Source organism: Barbus barbus (genome assembly GCF_936440315.1).
Source record: "Barbus barbus genome assembly, chromosome: 7".
NCBI lineage: Eukaryota > Metazoa > Chordata > Actinopteri > Cypriniformes > Cyprinidae > Barbus > Barbus barbus.
The window spans coordinates 36,246,557-36,268,691 of NC_136735.1; the positions used below are offsets into that span (position 1 = coordinate 36,246,557).

At 34.6% G+C, this 22,135-nt stretch overlaps 1 protein-coding gene across 2 annotated transcripts in view; it reads right to left on the reverse strand.

Moving 5' to 3' along the window:
• Window positions 1-22,135, reverse strand: part of LOC306872584 (glypican-6-like) — a 192,411-nt gene that overhangs the window by 143,662 nt on the left and 26,614 nt on the right. For both annotated transcript variants that reach the window (XM_079421200.1, XM_079421199.1), the window contains exon 2: window positions 9,064-9,222. In XM_079421200.1, coding sequence (XP_079277326.1) covers window positions 9,064-9,222 — 159 coding nt within the window. The remainder of the gene's footprint in view (window positions 1-9,063; window positions 9,223-22,135) is intronic.

Consider the following 22,135-nt stretch of genomic DNA (forward strand, 5'->3'; position numbering starts at 1 on the left):
AGGTTCTGCTCCGTTTCAGGGTTGCCAGGTCTGCGTAACAAAACCAGCCAAATCATGGCCAAAAGTAGCCCAATTGACCCTTTGCAAAAATCTGCCCTCCTTAGTTACTGTTGCTATGCCTGACAAACAATGCCACACACTACACATCATGTTCTTATTAAGTAAAAAATACATCGTAGAGCAAAAAAGAAACTGACAACGCACCGACAGATAAAAAACAAAGCAGGTTACTTTAGATATAAAACAAGGTCTCAGCTTTCAAATTTGGTCATTTTATAGGAAATTCAATCAATAAATTCCATTTTGTGGCTCTTTAATGTGTCGTGACAGATCACTGTATTGTCTCAGTTAAGTAATGTATTTCCTTATTTCAAGCAGCACTCATCAACCGATTGTCTTATCATATTTACTTAAAGCACGAAATAAACATGAATGAACATCAGAATGCATTTTATTTCAACTATGGAAAGACACACAATTTTTCAAGTTTAAGTCCACCAAATTTAATCTACTCTCCTGTCTTATTTGTTTGTCTGGCAAGTTTGCGGATTTGGTATTATGATTGGTCAGATCATCTGTCAATCAAGCTCTTTGCGAAGGGTCAGTTGCATTGCAAGCTATCAAACTTGCTCCAAAACCACAAAACGGCCACAGTATAAAAGTAGCCCAATTCTGTTGGAAAACTGCAGACTTGGCTACACTGCTTTGTTTGCACCTCTCATAAGCGTGTCTTCTTCTATTGGACTGCATGCAGAAGGGCTGAATTCAAGTATTGCGCTACATTGCCACACTGGTCAAACTGCATTATTTCAGGTCCATCCATTAGGTCACGTGAGATCAAACAACTATTCAGCAACAAAAATATTTGTCAATTTTTATAAGCACTTTTCTGTCACATTTGCATGCAAAGAATTAATCAAAAGATCATGCAAAGATCATAAAAATAAACATACATACATTTCACCCTAGAATTGTGACAGCAGCTTCTGCAGATGCACAAACCCCTTGCCGTTTCATCTGAAAGTCTATTCGACTGCTGATGTCTCACTCTGGGAAGGAAGGAAACGCTTCTGAGGTCTGCGGTGTGTAATGGGAATCCAGTGCTCGGGGTGGAAGTTGCCCTTTACAGCGATCCAAGCCCCGCTTCGCCAGGCTGGAAACCCATCTCAGCTTCAAAAGCATCTTCAGATGGAGTTCAAGTCTAGGTTGTGCTTCAGCTGTGAAGAGGAACCTTAAACATGCTCTCTTTCAGGTCAGGGGCTGGAGACAAACACTTGGCCCTCTGGGAGGAATCAAAGACGAAGACATCCACTCATCCTCATATTCAGTACTGCATTCAAGAGTATATTGTTGGTTTTAAAGCACTTTGCACATTCTTCTGTCATATATTTCCATTTGTGAAAATTGTTGCAATCTTCTAATGCAGTTTTTGCATAGAGTGGCCTTTGCTTATTCACAGCTGCTGTAACCGTTATTTTTCTCTCGCCAAGAGTAAATCAAAAGCACTGAAGGAATCATATGAGGAAAAGCTAAATCTATTCATATTTGCAGATGAGATGAGATGAGATGAGAATGAACGTAAATATATTAAGTAAACATATCAATCAAACAATCAATCATGCTACTTAAAACTAAATTAAAATTAAAATAAATTAATTAATTAAATTAAATAAAAAGCTTGCCATGCTTTTTGTATTCTGAAAGTTGCACCATGTTGATTTAACATGAGCGTTTTGAAAAGCACTTTTGGACAGAAAATTTGCACCTAGCTTCTATCGGGAATAGGTTCAACCCTTGAACACCTACCGAGCTTGAAATTTCACAGGGTTTTAATGCCAGTGCGAGTTCCACCAAGGCGGTTCCTCCAAGCTTCAGCAGTATGAAATTAAAAAGTGAGTGATGTTGAAACCTGTACATTGTGAAAAATTTGCTCTCTCCCTTAAGCTGCCCTGCTGGGGAAAAAGCAGAAGATTTGTTGAGTCTGTGGGGGTGACCAGAATCAAAGAAAGAGGCTTTTCGTTCTGATGTAATCAATCCTCTGTGGCTTTTTTCCCCCCATAACATCTGTGATTCACTGGCTCTCCCACACTGAGCAAAGTGCCCGTATTTGTCTAATCCTGAGAGTTACTCATCGAGCTGTGCTTAAAAACAGGTCAGGATGAGGCAAAGTGGGAGATTGAACTCGACTAATGTATTAAAAGAGGAGTAATGCGGCCTAATGGATGGCCGATTCCAGAGAGATGAACGTTTCGCATTTGTGTCATTCAGGACTCTGTGCCAAACAACGTGCCAATGTGCTGGAGAAGCTGCTTTAAAAACGTTTTCATCAATCTACAAGTTTCTCATAAAATAGTTTAACTACAGTCAAATTGTCGCTTTGGAAAAAGTAGCAAACAGCATAAAAGCTATTTAAGAGGAGAAATGTACTGTATTATGAATGAACAACTGTCAGATTATATTTATTTAAAAAAGCTGAGCAGCATTAACTAGCGCAAAAATAGGGAGGATCACAATATATGTATTAATACATCTAGTATTAAATTGATGAATAAAGGTACAGTATATTAATAATCAATAATAATTAATAATAAAATGTTGCTAAATCTGTAGCATTGCAAATTTTCATTAGTTATTGCATAAAAGTGCCAGTGTTACACATAATGTGTTTAAAATGCATGTAAGGACCAAAAAATACCCTGCGTTCCAATTCAGACTTAATCGTGCAGCCTTTAAAGGCCTTAACAGCATCAGGATTTTTCAATAATGCATCAAAAAACACAAGGCCCCATAGGAAGCAGAGGCGGTAATCAAAAAGTGGGAGTTAAAGAATTTCTAAATAGGCTCCTATAAATAGCAAAGGACTGAAAAAAATGAGGGCATGGAAAATGGATGAAGGATCAAATCCCTAGGAGGAAGCTAGAGCTCCAGAAGATAAAGGACGAATGCTGCTTCACAGCCGAGTAGAGTGGGCAGACCAATGACTCCAACCATTCAGATTCATGAGCAGCTACCACCACAACGGAGATCTTTCCAACATCAGTGCCATGGGAAAAAACAAAAAAACAATTCACAAACCAGCTCAATTAAAGCACAGCCGATTCGCTGAAATCAATCTAATTTATATATGACAGGCGAGATATGCAAAAAAAAAAAAAAAAAAAGATTAAGAAGATCTTTTTATAATGAATGTTAATTTATTTAAATAAAAGGCACTATGCAATGGATAAATACTCATTTAACAAATCAATTATTGTGTATGCATTACAGCTAATTCATGTATGACAGACAATAGATGTAAAAACAGATACAAATCTGCAGTTCACATCTTTGTTTTTTTTGGCTAACTGTACTCCTCGGAGGAAGCAGATGGACTTGACTAACTTCACACCCAGCAGAGTACAAAAAGAGATCCATTCATCACACAGCAGCTCCGCTTTTTGAGGAAAAGAGATACTGCGGACGGATCGATATTTATCCTGCCAAGCTGAAGGTGTTTCTGGGGATTAGCTGCCAAATCTGCGCTGCCTATCAGAGTGATAAATAAAGCCGTGTGTATATGCGTGTGTTTGTGTGTGTTTAAGCGTGCTGGTCTGTCAGATACACACCTGCCCTCCGAGATAAACACCAGAAGACAAGAAAAGCATGAGCTGGGGACAATAAAGAAAACACGCACTACGACCTGACTTCAGATCAGAAGAGAACCGCTCAATGATACAGACGTGTGGCTAAAGAGAGCGGGATATTCATCTCACAGATAAAACCATCAGGTCATGACGTCTTATGATCATGCGTTTACTAAATGGATGGATGGCCAAGTCTCTTCATCTCAAAATCCATTTGGAAGAAATTAATTTGTATAGCGTATAAAAGACAATGAAACATATAGAGATTTAATTCATTAAAAAAATTTATTAATTAAAATTCTATTGTTGATTTAAGCAAAAATAGACAAATATATATTTAAAAATATTACATTAAATATTAATGTTTATATTAAATACAAAATACACATTTGATGTATAATAATAATGTAACACATTATAACATTAGTTTACATTAGCATAAATACTTTAATAATAATATTAATAATAATTAATATTTTAATTTAATTAAAATTTGGTTTAATTTGTAATGGAAAAAGTTACAATGCATTATATTGAATATAAAAATAAATCTACAGTTTTAAAGTCTTGATGGTTCTGATAATTTTTTTTAAAATACTGGAATATATTAATTTAACTATATATATATATATATATATATATATATATATATATATATATATATATATATATATATATATATATATATATATATATATATATATATATATATATATATATATATATAGTTAAATTAATATATTCCAGTATTTAAAAGAAATAAACATCAACTACATGAATTAAAATGATCATTTTAGCCATATTTGAACTTTATATCCATGAAACAGTCACATGACTCCATCACCACTTCGAATTATTACATGCTGATATGCTAATTACTAATTAATGCTAATGCATTTGACTAAGTGAGTGTAAACAAACTGTAGATTTCAAAGCCGAGCTTAATTAATAACAGCACTGTGAATGGGGTTGATTTTCGTCTAGGAATGCAATGGCCAAAAAGCTATAAAACCACAGCGCCTGTATATTTCAGGTTTATTAATGACATTGCTTATGTATTAATGACTCTGTTCACAATTAATGAAAATTGTCCTGTTCCTTTGGCCCAAAACAGCATCTATAATCACGGCCATGCCCAGATCCAGCAGCTCGCCGGCATAATTAACAATCCGTCAGCGTTATAGGCCGCCTATATTCATCAAAGCCTAGCTGTTGGTTTGTAAAACTCTTTTAGGCTGAGTTAGCTGTTAGTGAGTTCCCTAAGAAGTGGGCAGAAGAACACAGGGCTGTGGAGTGGACTTGGAGCCGTCAGGAATAATGTAGGCTATCAGCTGGCAGTTATTCATGGTGAAGGGTTTCATTGTGTCACTGGATTCATGTGGGCTGGATAGCACCGAGTCACTAGAAACTTCCAGCATGACATGTCGTATCACGGCCTCCGTCTCTCAGGAACATCAGTATGCAAACCGCCGGCATGATTTGTCTCGCAGTCATTCAGCGAGCAACTCACATTCTCATAGGAACGGAGGAAAAATCTCTTTAACAGCTCAATTGCTTCTTCTAGACAGCTACTGCATTAAATTGAGAGTTTTGCTGAAGTCTGTAGTGTTTTCTCAAACATTTATCAAACAATTTGAGCTGCTAGTTACATTCATTGTACAAGTACATAAAATATACCTAAACTATGGGAATGATTGCAATAATACTTTATATAAGAATGTTTGGTGGTACAGTAAAGAGAATGAGATCTTATTACAGATTACATGATGCAAATAAAACAAATATTTCTAAGTATTTATTGTTTTGCTTATATAAAGAAACATACGTATAAATGCATAACATAGAAATGTACGTGTATGTGTGTGTTATGCTAAATAATTTAAATAATCATTAGTCTTTAAAGGGGTCCCATTATGCTTTTTCACTTTTTGAATTTTAGTCAGTGTGTATGTTTGGGCATAAAAAAGATCTATAAAGTTACAAATCTCAAAGTCCACTCCAAAGGGAGATATTTCATTTTTTAAAATAATACCTTTTCAAGAACTACAACGAATGGCTTGTTTGGACTACAAAGTTGTTTTCCTGTATTTGTGATATCACAAAAATAAATCCCGCCTACGGAAATTTGAATGGTTGGGGGGAGGGGAGAACACTTGGTTGAGCACTGCACGTTTCAAAATCAAAACCCGGTGCGGGTGTTTTTTATTTCACTGTATTTCCGAAGGAAACCGACAGTTTTCATAAAAGTTTGGATGTAATTTTAATTTCATCTTGCATGTAATGTCTGAAAAAGCAGCTTTTGTGAGCAGAGCTCTGCTTTATGTTCAGCGTTACCGGGGAAACCGCGCTCTCTCCCGCTCCAACAGCGCCTCCTGCTGGCAGAAAATTAATTAGCATATATATGCGGCCACAAATAGTGCAACTCTGCGGGACTATGGTATAAATAAATTCAACTGTATAACAGTTTCACTGCAATACATGTTATAATGTTAGAATTAAAGAACAATAAACAATGCATATTACCGTTGCACTTATCTGTACAAAGTAAATGCAGTTATTTATAAGCTGTTGTTGACATCCTATCTAAAACGTGATTTAGGCAAAAAATAAAAAATAAATTTTACCACTTTAATATGTCTTGCAATATCCGTGTGTGCAAAGGTTCTGCGCGATCCTCTTGTTCAATATTCTCGGGGTCTGTTGATATGGCAACATTGACGAACTTGCTGTTTTGGCAAGGGGCGGGGCAATACTCAAACACCGTCTAAGCTGTTCTCCAATCACAACCACAACAGCTAACCAATCACAACACATTTCGTTTTTCGGAAGGCAGGCCTTCATCAAACCCGGAACTAATCGAGCCGTTTGTGTCAGGCTGGGGGAGAAAGGTATTGTAATAATGTAAATCATGTGAAAAATAATGTGATTTTCGAACCACCAAGCATGAGAGCATGTTCTAGTACACCCCCAAAACAAAATCAAGGCCTTATTGATGATTCCAAAGAGTTTTTAGATTTCAACTAATTTTAAAAACTTTATATTTTTAAACATAAAGGCAGTAAAACAAATGCTATGCAAGGTATAAATACTTATTATCTAATAAATCATTATTGCGTTTGCATTATCATCTTTGTGTTTGTATATCATAATTTTTGCCTTTTTTAACACAGGAAAATGTTTCCTCGTATACTTCCTCATATAAAAAAAAAGTTTAAAGACTAAATTTAAGATTTGTATTTGAATTGCATATAAAATGTTCATCCATTTGAATTACACTGCAAACAAATATTTATCTGTCATACATAAATGAAACCGGTCAGATTGCAAAAAAAAAAAAAAAAGGCATATTTTTAATGATATACAGCAGGGGTCGGTAAGATGAAACTGCAAATCATTTAGTCTTGGAAAAATTCATTTAGTAAACTGTTTTACGATAGAAATGTTAAATGATCGACAGATATATCCAGTGATGCAAACTACTTGAATTTTTTTTTTTGTTCAAATATGGCCATTTTGAGAGAGAGAGAGAGAGAGAGAGAGAGAGAGAGAGAGAGAGAGAGAGAGAGAGAATCTGCATCTGTCTCTCAGTTCAATTCAATTCAAATAGCTTTATTGGCATGAATACATTTTGCATTTCCAAAGCATTAAGACAACATAGAAAATGTTTTATAACATATGCATGTATACACATTTGAGTGTAGGCCTACTCTTACTGTATGACAATTATTGACTGAATTGGGGTCTATTTTTATCTCTGCTGGGGAATTTGAGGAGACTTTTGAGATACTTTAAGCAACTGTGATCCCCATTAAGTCTCATTTACGAAGTCCAGAGAAGTCCAGAATCTTCTAAGGAAACAGCAGAGTTCGTCTACGTCCCATGATATGCTCCATAAGTGTCACTTCCGTTCGCACTACATGCAAATCACCAACTTTTCGAGAGCACTAATATTAACCTTTACATAACCCATGAATATGTACTTCAGCTCTCCACTGTACGCCTTCATTATGACATTTCAAAAATAGTATAATTAGTGTGTGCTGTGTGGAGCAGGTTTGTCTGGTTTCCGGGCGAATTACAGTGGTGGTTAGAGCGGGTCTGACCCACTTAATTAAAGCCGACCCCCCTAAAGGAAGGCATAACAAAAGGTTAAAAAGTAGATACTAAACGTCTCTCGTTCAAAAGATTACATAAGGAACTTTTCAGTGGCCACAAAAGTAGATAAGTTTGTCAGAGCATTTATTTCCACACATAGAAGAGAACAAAGCTTTCCACTTTGAACAGCCAAATTAAACGACCTTTAATGACCTTTGGAACAACAGACTACCTTGAAAAACAATGTAAAATCCAGCCACCGCCTAAAAACACACCTAACACTTAAAAAAAACTTAAAAAAAGAAAGACATTGTTCATAACTGTTAAAACCAAGACACTTTGAAATCATAAATTTATTTTTATTTTTAATTTTGCCAGTCTAAAAACATGAGGAATTATTCATGAGCAACAAAGTAGACAAAACTGAATATCAAGAGATGGGAATTATGACTTCGGTTCTTTCAAAACTTTAATTTCAATAAAACTGCTAACTCAAGATCTACTGTACTGTGACTGATCAGCAAATGAATCATATAAACCAGTGTTCTGAACCGACTTAAAAAGACCTGCTTTAACAGAATGATTCATTCACAAACTCCTACTAGTAACTCTAAACAGTTTTTACCTTTAGTGCTAAGTGTGTTTTAATCCAAGATTCATCTGCAGGTTCTGTTTATTCGATCGGTTCAAACAATTCATTCGAAAGACAAAAGACTCAATAGAATGATGTGTTCACAAATTCAGAACCAGTTTAAACAATTTAGGTCCAAAGCTTCTTTAGTAGGTCCAAATTGGCAAGACTACAAATATTTGTTTAAGTTTCCCAACTTTGCCAAGTTATTCATGAGCAACACAATGCAAAAATTAGAGTTTACCAGTGCAAACCAGTTCTTTTGAATATTTTGTTTCTATGAAGCCAAAAACCCAAGAACCACTTTGACTAGTTTGGAAATGAATCACTTAGACCTGTTCAAAAGATCTGACGAAACAAAATGATTTGTGTACAATTCCTACTACTAACACTAAACTTTTGTTTAACATTACTGCATGCTTTCATGCAAGTTCAGCTTTCTGAATGGTTCAAACAATTCATTCAAAATCATAGACTCAATTTGTTCACATATTGCTACTTCAAATTCACTAGCAGTAACATATAACATTATTTTTAACACTTTATTACACAAAGATTCAGTTGCAGGATCAGTTTTCGGAACCAGTTCAAACTATTCAGTAATCAGACCCAACAGAATGATTCATTCACAAATTGCTACCTCAAATTCGCCACTAGTAACACCAAACATTTACCACAAAGATGTATTGCCCCCCCCAACTGTTGCACACTTACCGTCAAACTTTTTGTGCCTGGAGGTAAATATCGTCCGTATGGTATGGCTGTTCTCATCCACCAATTTCTCGAAATCCAGTTTACTCTGCTGGCCGAGCCTGTCCTCCATGTCTGAAGTGCAGCAGGTATAGCCCTGGGAACAAACCCGCAGATGTTCACCTGTGGGACGGGAGAAGGACATATTTCACACAGCCGCACTGGGAGACACGGAGCTCATCGCACCAAATCAAACATGCTTCATTAAGCCAGCGCTGCGATGTGTGATTTCCCAAACCGCACCGAAGACGTGAAGGTGCACCAAGTGAAATTAATGGAGCATGTCGCCGCTGGATGTGACATCTTTAATTACGTCAATGCGACAGATGGATGTTTGAGAGCCGTCCTCAAACTTCCTCCAGGCACGTGTTTTGCACTCAGGTGAGCTTTTTAATGACTGCGAACAAGCAGAAAACTTGTCAGTGTGAAAAAGTACTTCCCATCTATTTTTAAAACTTCGTGCTTGACAGGTTACATTACATTATAATATGTTCAGCGTGATATTTTATGTAGTTTCCCTGCGGAGAAAAAGTCTAAATCAGGTTCGAGTCAGCATGAAAAAGCATTTTGCTAGGTACATATGACTGAAACAGGATATTCTGAGTATCAGTACCGATATTTAGACTTTGCATTAATTGCATATCAGATGCATTTGTGCTTCTGAAGTAAATTAATCTTCAGCTTAAGTACTTAAAAAGTATTTTTGTTGTTGTTGTTGTTGTTTTTTTACTGACACATCATGCAAATATTATAAAATGTAAACAAATATCATAAATATAAATAATAAAACAATTATATATACACTGTATATAGTTTGTATGGCTTATTGTGCAATGCCACAATTACATACACAATTGAATTGGAGAAATGGAGGAGGTTAAACTGTTCCAAGCTGGTTTTCAGTAGGGTTCCCAACCCAACAGCAAACAAATTACATTTTTACAGTGTAAATGGCATCCCCCCAGTCATTCTGTCCAGTTTGCATTTTGCACCTGCCCATCTCCACCATCTGTCCAGCTCAGCATTAAACTGCCCTTCCCATTGCAACTTCACCAAAAAAAATCTCCAACACCTGCTCGATGAAACATGCTGTCAGGCAGAGCACCACTGCATCAGCTCCCGAGCCAGAGCCAAAGTGCTTCTGGCACGAGTGGATCTAGGGACAACATAACGTATGGAGAAAATGCCAAACCACAGGCTAATGATACATTTAAAATCACCTCAAACTTTGGCGGGGAATCATTAGTTGCTCCCGGTGAGAGAAAGCGATGAACAAAAGTGTGTTGGTAATGGCATGGCTGCTGAACAGTGTGTGAGAAAAAACCTCAATTCTCATACTGCCAGTTGATTTGAAAACTAATATCAGACCATTATATAGTGAGCAGGCGGATACAAGTAGTGTTTATTTTCCAGTATATATTGACTTCTGCAGAGAGAATATTTTGAAGTCTGTGTGCGATTTAATTTCTGATTGCGTCTCCTGGTTTTAATGTAATAAGTGAGAAATTGTGCAATTTATGAACAGGGCCATATCTGAACGGGAATAATAGGAAACAGACATTACAAGCCTCAGTATTCATTGTAGAATTTTTTCACATTAGAGTTCAATCACATTTGAGTTTCGTCAAACATTATGCACGCCTTCAGGATCTTAAATTGGTTGGTCAAGGGTATTTCAAGCTTTTAGATTTAAAGCTTGTTGCCCGTATAAAAGGAAAATCACAAATGAGATATCTCAAAAGTTTCTTCAATGACAATGACATTAAATGGGGAACAAATTGCATAGATCTACTCTTAATGCATGTCAACAATTGTGTCCATTTTTATTTTCCTGATAACATTTTAATATAAATTCAAGTTTTGAAAGGTCTATTCTGCTCACCAAGGCTGCATTTGCAGTATTTGATCAAACATACAGTAAAAAATGTGAAATATAATTCCAACTGTTTTGTATGTGTAAAATGTAATGATCAAATGAAGATCAAATGAAGTTTCTGAAGAAGATTCTGTTAAAGTTTCATGTTTTTCTTATGACACCGGTGATCCAACATGCATCTCCTCTAGAGTTCACAGAGGATCTCAAGAGGCTTTCCACAAAGTCTGCAAGAATCAGAGATTTCAATATCATCTCAGTTCTTTCTCACCAAATGATCTGATCTCTGTACTCTTACCATCTGACAACTTGGGCTAATGTGGGTCTACTTCTTATTGCTCCAAAGGAATTTTAGAAGAAACATCTCAGACAAAGCTGATGTTTAAACAGAAACATAAGAAGTCCTCCGAGTCTCCTGAGCAATGAAATCTCAGGTCAGCTGAATTCTGAAGCACAGTAATGTTCATGAGACGCTCTGTTGCAGATGCATCGCTCGTCTTACGGTGTGCCAACAGCTGGCTGGTGTCAGATGCGCCCGTCACACATAATGACAGACGAAGCCCACACATTTCATCTCAGAAAGATGCAAGTAATTCATGAGGGCAAAATAACTGAAGAAAAGCCTGTCATTTCTCAACACGTTACACTGGCTTCAACCCAACGTGTTTTTAAGCACGCTGAAGTGAGGTCATGATAAACACGAGGTTTTCACAAACCGTTCCAAGACGTTAAGTTATTCATTAACGGTCATTTTCTCTCCCTTCTCCTCTCTATCTCGGCACAGATGTGGTGGATCGTTACGGATCGTTATCTCTGGAACCTCGAGCACAGAGCGTGATTGAAGCGCAGCATTGTAATTAGCTGGAAATGCTGACTATGAGGAGCTGGAGCGAGTGCTGCTGGTGTTCAGATGAGAGATGCTGAGACAACGTCTATTTACCACAGACAGACAACAAGATCAGTCCTGCCACGAGAGCTCATAAAGTCCTAATAGTAGAGTCAGAAATATTACAATTTCACAAAAGTCATGTTTGACTGATAAATATAAAGCAATAAGCCCCAAGAAGTTGTGGTTTACAGTGAATTTATAACAGCTAAGGGGCGTTGTTAGGCACGACAGGGCTTATTGATTTATAAAACGATTATTCCATATACTTAGTAAGGTTTCACAAAATAAAACAGAGCAAATAAGTGTAATGATATTAATAAAAACAGCATTCTTCCACCAAAGAATGTAGTTCCTCAGAAACAGTTGTGATTGGACCTATGACCTATGTTCCAAATCTATGTTTGGAATAAAATTGGTTGCAAATGCAGGTAGCTGTTCATCTATGTTATATATAAATAGTGCATTTTTATTTATGCATGCCATTTAACTTCACACTTAATGCAGTTTTGAATCTTATTTTGTTTTAATAAATGTAAATGTCAAATCCAAGGTACTGTATATTACAGCAGCAAAGCCTCATATCACATTTACATTTACATTTATTCATTTAGCTGACGCTTTTATCCAAAGCGACTTACAATTGCTATACATGTCAGAGGTCGCACGCCTCTGGAGCAACTAGGGGTTAAGTGTCTTGCTAAGGGACACATTGGTGTCTCACAGTGGATTCGAACCCGGGTCTCTCACACCAAAGGCATGTGTCTTATCCACTGCGCCACCCCATATCACTCTTTCTGGATTTGTGTTAATCATCACCAGGATGGGAAGCGGTGCAATAGACATATGCATATCAAAAATACACTAATCAGATTAAAGATGCATTTAAAATATGGTGATTACAAGAGGGATTACATTTATTAAAAAGGCTTCTGCTGATGCACAAACAACCCCATCTGTGCTGTCAACAAAAATAAATAAACAAAATGTTGGCCAAAAAAAGAAAAAAGCAGTGAATCAAACAGTTTACTGAAAACCAAAATGCATTCAGTGACTGGAGATTAAGAAATTACTTTATCTTCAAGTACCAAAGGCAAAAAACATCAGTTTATACAGTGCAAATGATGCTTGCTGGCACTGAACACGCTCTCTGCATCAAAAGATTCAACAACCAACCTGACGAAGAGTTTGACAGTAAGACTAACTCCTGCGGTACAGTACTGTCTCATCAGCTAATGAAGAAAATCTGCCCTATATTTTTCACCTTCACACTTCAAATCCAACCAAATCAGCTTATTAACCAACTAGGTAGCTAAAAAATAGTTTGAATACACGTATACACATCAGCTGAAACCTGGCAGACTGTTTGAGAGCAAGCTGGAAAAAAAAAAAAAAAAAATCAAGGTCTACAAAACCACAGGTACATTTAACAGCATGCGGTCTTTTATTCATTAGTACATGATCATCAGATTTACACACATATATACACAGTTTGGGTGTACGGCAATACATAATAAAGCGCTATAAATGCATCATTCATTCATTCATACACACACACACACACACACACACATATATACACATACATAAATATATATATATATATATATATATAGCATTATTATTCATCATACTTTGAGTTAAGAAGATCACTAAAAACTTATATCCCTTACCAGAGGCCAAAACATTATAGAGACTTTTGATTTTTGAGCAAAATTGAGTTGAAGACATGAAATTTGTTTGTAGTATTTTGTTTTACTAATTACATTTTTAAAAGGTGATCAATGATCCAAAACTCATATAAAAAGAAATACTCCACACCCTGAGGATGACTTCAAATTTAAAAAGCAACAAGCATGATCATATTCAAACAGCCTGCTTATTTCTTTTCTCATTATTTTCTATTCCTCAGGAGTCGGCTGTTTTGATGGTTACTCTCTATTGCATCATTATAGAAATGATAGAGTTAATAGACATTTCTACGGCAGCGCTTGCTTCATAAAACGATTTCAAGCTTCTTCCTCCACTGGGCATTGTTTGAATTTGCACCTCTTTTGATGGGCCAATATCTCTATGGACCAATCACGCTGGCTAGTAAATATAACCCAAAGTTTGATTTTTTTTTATAAAAGCCTCTCTGTTCATGTGTAGAAGTGATAGTGTAAAACTTTTGTAAATAATAAGTGCAAAACTAAATTTATATAGAAGTGAATGCAGCAATTGAGCAGTTCCTCTGAGATTCATACTGAAATTAAACACTGCATTAGACTCCAGTTTCCAGTAGTTGTTGGGCAAAGAAAAGGTCTTGGCAATTTTTACTTATACTGTGCAAGTTGTGTAGGTTAAAGTAATTTAAGGTTACAGCCTTGGCTAAGCTCCCAGAACTCAGATAAACTTGCTCTAGTTATCATAAAATAATTCCATAAAAACTAGTAGTAAATCATCCTGAGGATGTGACTCCATGCCAAAAAGTTGGTTTCTATTGAATTATTTATACATAAAATGATACTTTCCTCAACTTTAGTTTACGATCAATCTGCATCCAAAAAAGTAAACAGAACAGGAAAATACTGAAAAAAATACAAGTATAAAAATAATATAATTAATAAAATAATTATATTAAAATAAAATAAAATAGATAATAAAAAAGAACTCAATTTGAAATATATTACTTATATTATACACTTATTTTTTTCTATATTATATTATATTATATGTATTATATTGCAATACATTGCATTATTACATAATTTTTATATAATATAGTATAATAATGCAATAGGGGAAAGGGAAGTGGTGGGTGGCCAAGTTTGGTGACCCATACTTGGAATTTGTGCCCCTGCATTTAACCCATCCAAGTGTACACTCAGTAGTGAACATACACCTGGAGCAGTGGGCAGCCAATGTTGCGGTGCCCGGGGAGCAGTTGGGGGTTCAGTGCCTTGCTCAAGGGTCTCACCCCAGTCGTGGTATTGAGGATGGAGAGAGTGTTGGTTATTCACTCCCCCCCACCTACAATCCCTGCCGGACCTGAGACTCAAACCCATGACCTTCGGGTAACAAGTCCAACTCTCTATCCACTAGGCCACAACTGCCCTATGCCCAATGCCTATGCCCAATATAATATAATATAATATAATGCAATACATTTCAAATCGATATAATACAATACAGAAAGACGTGAAAGAGGTAAGTCTAAAACTTACTTGCAGACTTTAAAAGAAATATCACAAGTTCAGTTATTAACCTTTATCAACAGCATGCATGGCATAATGTTGATTAGCACAGAATAATTTAGTTTCGTCCCTCTTTTTTTAAACCTAGTGTTCTAGAGCAGAAATTAAGATAGATTTTTTTCTTAAAGCATTTACTGAAGGATGAGATAAAATATACTTAGTCTGGATATTGTGCGAAGCATGCTTTTGATGAGATCCAAATATGAGATCAGCTGTGTTCGTGGGTCACGGTGACCGCCCCGTCGTCCATTAAACGTCAGCGTCTTGCTTCACTTCAACATGCATGCTGCCAGTTTCCCCACAATCTGCCTAATTTCATAAGCCATGCGCTTCATCAACGGAGAGGCCTTCAAGTGGAGCCAATGAACCGAATTAGAGATACGGCTGTCATGTTAAAAGTACAATGATGTGGTGCAAAGTTAAATAAGCTCTGAGAAAACAAAGCCAAACAGAAAGATGTCACAAGAACAGAAAAGTGCCTATTGTTTGCTTTAGGAAGGACTGGAGGAGAGAAGGAAGCATCTGTAGCGCTATCATTACAATTGAATCTTGACTCAAGCTGGCAGTAATTACATTTCACATAATGAGCGTTTGATTGTAGTGTAAGACAAATTAGCTTTCCTTAAAACTGAGTAAATGGAAGTAATTGATGGTGGGATTATATTGCTAAACAGAAGACAAACTGTTGTAGCTCTCCATCTTCAGACCACCCTGTGGATCTGAACAGAGATGGGCTGTTTCTGAGTGAACGGCACACTTTTACCTGCCGGTTTCTGCTCATATGTGGCTCTTGTATTGGATTTTTCACTTGGTGAAGTTTATCTGAGCAGACAGGATTTTCATGTTTCATTATGTTATGACCACAGTCAAGCAGAGAAACAACACTTATGCCGCACCACGACTGTAGCTCCATGCACACAGAGTTTGTATGCAGATTGCATTGATTTTTACCGCTTATTAACATTTTCTGGTCAAACAGTTTGTCAAACTCAAACATTATTGGCAAATAGAGCAGAAAAAAACAATCCAAAACAGTGGTAAAATTAATGAAATATATAGTATAATAAGTATTTTAACACTGAAATAAAAAAGTGGGAAAAGGTTTATATAATGGAGATTTTTATTTAGTGGCTGGAGATTTAGAAATGGCTATCAAATGCTAAAAACATCGGTTTATACAGTGCAGTGCAAATATTTATCTTCATCTCCGAAGTCAAACTGAAACTAAAATAGGCCATACTTAACACAAAATCCTTCTGATTTATTAGTTCACATAAGGCCTGGAAAATCATAGACATCAAACAAATGTGTATAGACAATTTCTATAATCGGAGCTCAACAATAGCATCCTTGCATTTTGATGCCATGCACTCTTTACTATTTGGTTTTCTGTGATGCTTTGAATATGATATAAATTTATATTGGACAATTCAATGTTTTGCTCAATTTTTCAGAAAAAAAAATCCATTTATAAGTTTATTTATCTAGTTTATAGCTGGTAGAGTCATATTAGAGATATAAACTTTCCAGCTAATAATGAAAACCTCTGTTACTAATTGTCCAATTTTTTCCTGACACTATGAAAATGTTTTGCTAAAATGGTTCGCTAAAAAATAATAAAATATTAAAATCAATATTGAATAATAATATAAAATTATTTTAATATTACACATTAAATCAATATATATATATATATATATATATATATATATATATATATATATATATATATATATATATATATATATATATATATATATATATATATATATATATATATATATTCTACTGATAGTAGATCTTTTTTTCTGGACAAGTGGACCCTGTCATGGGAATTGATTTGGTCACGAAGTGTGCAAACCCTGAGAAAAACGGCAAGTATTTGACACAACTCTGAAAAGTAAGTGGGATAGAGATTTCATACTGCGGCAAAACCAGCCATGGGATCTGATTATGCCCAGCGAACAAAGTCATGCCAAAAAAACTTGGAGCAACTCTCCATGGTATTCATTAGTCTACCTGGCCACAGGGATCTCCTGCATATGGCCGCTGCCATATGGTGCGTCCCGCGGCCCGTCGAGAGCCTCTCTGCCAGTGCCCTCACCTCCAGTACCTCACGAAACAGCTCTAGCCTAATTTACAGCCGCTCACTTTGATAACCCACACCGCTCGCAGCACCTGGAGCCGGTCCCCACAAACCACACATCATTTTGCTTCATTTTGTTTTGTGGTGAGGAGCACAGAAAAATCAATAATCATTGTTGTTTATTGCCTGGCTGGTGTGTGGAGACTTTTGTCGGCGGCCACCCAATAAGTCATTTATCATGTAGTGTCGTGGCCCTGGAGAGAATGATGGGAGACCACTCGCACTCATTTAAGAACCGCAAAGAGATTTGGTCATCGTCTGTCGTGGCTGAGACGGGAAACCTGAGCTCTCTGCTAATTCTGTGACTAATCAACTGCAGGCTGCTGTGGCACGTCGCAGGATTCCTGCAGCCCATCGATCCACCATCAGATACGTGCTCATCAGAAGCTGCTCCACATCAGTGACTTCTCCAGCGGCCGAGCACTACCTTTATAGATCAGACATCTTGCTCAGGTGCTCCATTACCGCAGTATTAGGAGGAAAGCAGAAGCATTGATCTGCCTCATACAGGATCGCTATTGAATGAAGCACGTGAAACCTGTTAGAAGCATATTTCACCTGAAAATTACAAGAAAGAAAAAGCAATTATATTTTTCTAAAAGCAATTAAAGTTTTCTTAAACTAATGCAACAATGTCAATGTCTATTTATTTATATATATATATATATATATATATATATATATATATATATATATATATATATATATATATATATATATATATATATATATATATATATATATATATATATATACACACATACATAAGATAATTATTAACATATGCTAAATGTTGTACTGAGTGTTAATTTAATCTAATTTATGTTTGTTTGTTTTTTTTTAAAGTAAAATAATGAGAACTATTTAATAGAGAAATTAATAGAGAATTAATAGATAAATTAATAGAGAAAAATAAAATGAATATTAATAGAGAAATAAAATAAAAAAATTAAAATGTTAGAGTTTGGAGTAAAATGTGCTTAATTTTTAGAAATCAACGCAATGCATTTGAATGCAAAACATTAAATAGTTATGCAAAACAAAAATCCAACTGCAACAGCAAAATCTCTCTCTCTCTCCCTCTCAGATATTGGATTTTGCATTTTAAATGTACGTGTTTTGTTGTTTGAGTGTCACTCTTAGAGTTGAGCGTGAATCTCATGAGATATGGACAGAATATCATCCTTTCACTGTCCTAATCAACTGCAGCACAATATTTTGAGCAGCAAATCCTTTGTCTGCCCTCTGTGAAAGTGAAATTCCACAACAACACAGCCAATCCCAATATATTAACGGTTCAAATACAGCTATGAGAAGTGGAATTCGGGAAAAACTAGATTCCAGTGTGAATAAGGCTGATGCAATATAAATAGAAACAAAGCAACCAATAAAAGGCTTGTTGCTTTCCTGTGCAGCTGATCAGGACATCATGCTTCGGTCTATTAGATGAGGAGAAAACACAAACCAGCCTGTACTGTTTTAAAAGTTCTGTTGTTTGTCTCAGTCCGCTCTATACTTCAGTAGTAAACGCACTACAGGGAGCGGGACAACACAGAGCTGTCCCATTGTCGAAATCACTACAGTGTCCCATTTGCTCCAATAAACATCCCAGAATTCAGTGCAAAAAAAGTTGGGTCAGCTCACTATATTCACCTATACTGGAAATGTCATGATTTCCCAAATCTCTCGAGCTGCCATTAAATTAATGCATTCTAATGTTTACTTACAATAGTTACAAATGTAAGTGCCTTTTATCAAATTAAAACAAACAAATAAATAATTAACATTAACTAGTATATTTTTTTTGATTATGTGAAATTATATATTTACTTATATTATTCTAAAACATTTAATTACTTTATTTGTTTATATACTATTTATTATTAACAATTATTTTATGGAATAATTATTTTAATAAAAACATTCATGAAATTATTTTTATGAAACTATTGATTAAATTCTGACATATCATATAAAATTAACCAGGATTTTAAGATTTTATGAAATAATATGAAATAAAATTTAAGTAATAATAATAATAATGTTAGTATATATATATATATATATATATATATATATATATATATATATATATATATATATATATATGTGCTGTCAAATGATTAATCGTGATTAATAGCATCCAAAATAAAAATGTTTAGTTTACATAATATATGTGTGTGTGCTGTATATATTTATTACGTATATATAAATACAAATATTGAAAATATTGACACATGTATATATTTATAATCATATAATTTATATTATATTTAAATATATTTAATATATAAACAACATATTTTTTCTTAAATACATACAAGCATGTGTGTGTATTTATATAATAATAATAAATAATAATACAATATAATAAGTAATAAATATACACACTATACATCCATATATTATGTAAACAAAACCGTTTATTCTGGAAGCGATAAATCATTTGACAGCACTATTATATATATATATATATATATATATATATATATATATATATATATATATATATATATATATGAATCAATATTATTTGATTATATATCATAATGGCATAATCAGGGACCATACTGTAGCTTTAAAATGAAGACGCTGAAACTGATCCTAATTCATATTAAATGGAACGAAGGAGTGGAATGAGACCCAGTCATTGACGACTTCTCTGAGCTAAACAAACAACTCAATACATGTCCATCCAAACTCATCCCACAGAACCAGACAGAGGGAACACGCAGCCTTATCTTCATCTAGTCTGTCATTATCAGCTTCACCAGACTAATACAGGAGCGTGTATTACACACAGAAGACCTTCAGACGAGCAAAAGCAAACATTAAAGGTCCTGGAAGACGAAGACAGACGCTCTCGGCCCAGAGTTCTTTGAGCGTTTGCCAGACCTCCTCCAACCAAACCAACAAACATGATTAAAGACCTTCAAACTTCTTGTGCTGTCACGGCCGGGCTACCCTTTAAAATAATAATAACACGAGTCCATCTAATGAACACATCAGCTTCATGCTGCATAATGAATGAGTTTTCAGACCAAACGCTGCTTAATTATCCCTTCAAGCCAAGATGGATGCTGAGATCCAACTGGGTCCGGGCCAACACAGAGTCTGCATGTTCATGACGCTTTTGGGAGGAAGATCTAAGTAATTGATTCAGTCTAAATGAATCTAAGGAATAATTCACGCTGAAATTAACATTCTGTAATTATTTACTCACTTTTATGAAGTTTCAAACTGCATATGCATTAAAGGAGAACTGTTCATAGCTGTCAAGCTCCAGAAAAGACTCAGTCGACTGATATGGATTTTATGGATATCAAACCGTTTAAAGGCAAAGATAGCAAAAACACATGCATAGAAACTGCTGAAATTAAATGTATATATATATATTCAACATAATATTTATGAAATTACATAATTTAAAGATGAAAAAATATGATAATAATAATAACGTAATTTCTCAGTACATTAATTCTTAGACATTCAATTATTTTTAATAAAACAATTAAATATTTTAATTAAATCATATATTTAATATTAACTAGAACCTCGTGATTTTATCAAATTCTTGTTTGAATACAATAATCTTATTTGATTATATAATATAATATTTAACCATTGAGCATTTTATAATTTTATGATTTTTATAATAAAACAATTTGTATTTGCTTTTAATTCATCATATTTAACATTAAATAGCATTTCATGACATTGACATTTATTTTTAAAACAATTAATTTATTTGATATTGATATTTATATTAACTTGTATATATATATATTATATTGATATTGATATGTATAATTATATTAACATTAACTAGTATTTAATGATTTCTAAAATTATTATTTTTCTAAAACAAGTATTTATTTTGTTTGATTATAAAATATTTATTATTAACTAGCGTCTCATTTTATGGAATAATAATTCTAATAAAACAAGTTGTTGTTTTTTTCAATTTATTTAATATTATATATCAGTTACCCTAATGTACTTTTCAACACCTAAAGCTGTACAATAAACCCAATTTTGCTTTCATGTCATGATATCATGTTTCACATCTCTGGAAACTAAGGATTTTTCCAAAATAAAAGTTTTGCTTCTGACATATTAGCCAAGCAAGGGAAACAAATGATTGGCTGATGCTGATAATTAAAAAAAAAAAAAAATCATTATTCGCTGAAGACTCAAACACAGGTTCCATGTGGACACTCTAATTGGATGTTAACATGTAAGTGAGTTTACAGGAAGTGGGAAAGAAGCCATATTACATGATCTTTGCCCATGTGAACTTTTACTCCATATCCCATTTTCCTTAATTCCAAGCTGAGACTTGAGACCCAAATTGAATTTATCCATACAGGATGATGAAGAGAATTCCTCAAACGAAATGTCACCATATGCTGCAGCTCTGTGAGGCGATGAAGGCTTCACTTCAACTTCCAAATCACTTCCCACTCTGGCACACGCTCATAATTTGCCCACAGACATCTGGGATTTCCCTGAGTAAAAGTGAAGGTACATACAGAACATATACAGAAAACACCAGACTTTATGCTTGTCAAAATATATATATTTGTTGTTCTACGTTTTCATTTAAGCTGATTTAAATTATGTTTTATCAATTTAAAGTAATGTAAAGTGAATATAATGAGAAATACAGAACATTTAAAAATGGTTATTTTATTATATTTTATTTATTTCATTATATTTTAGTTTAGTTTAGTCTGCTTTCAACTAGGATTTTTTTAAACTACATCTCTATCTTTATGTTGTATTATGGCAAATGTTGTCTAAATAAATAAATAACCATATTTTAACAACTATATCATGACAAAAATATTTGACTCTTTTTTCTTTATTAATACATTTTAACATACAAAACTTGA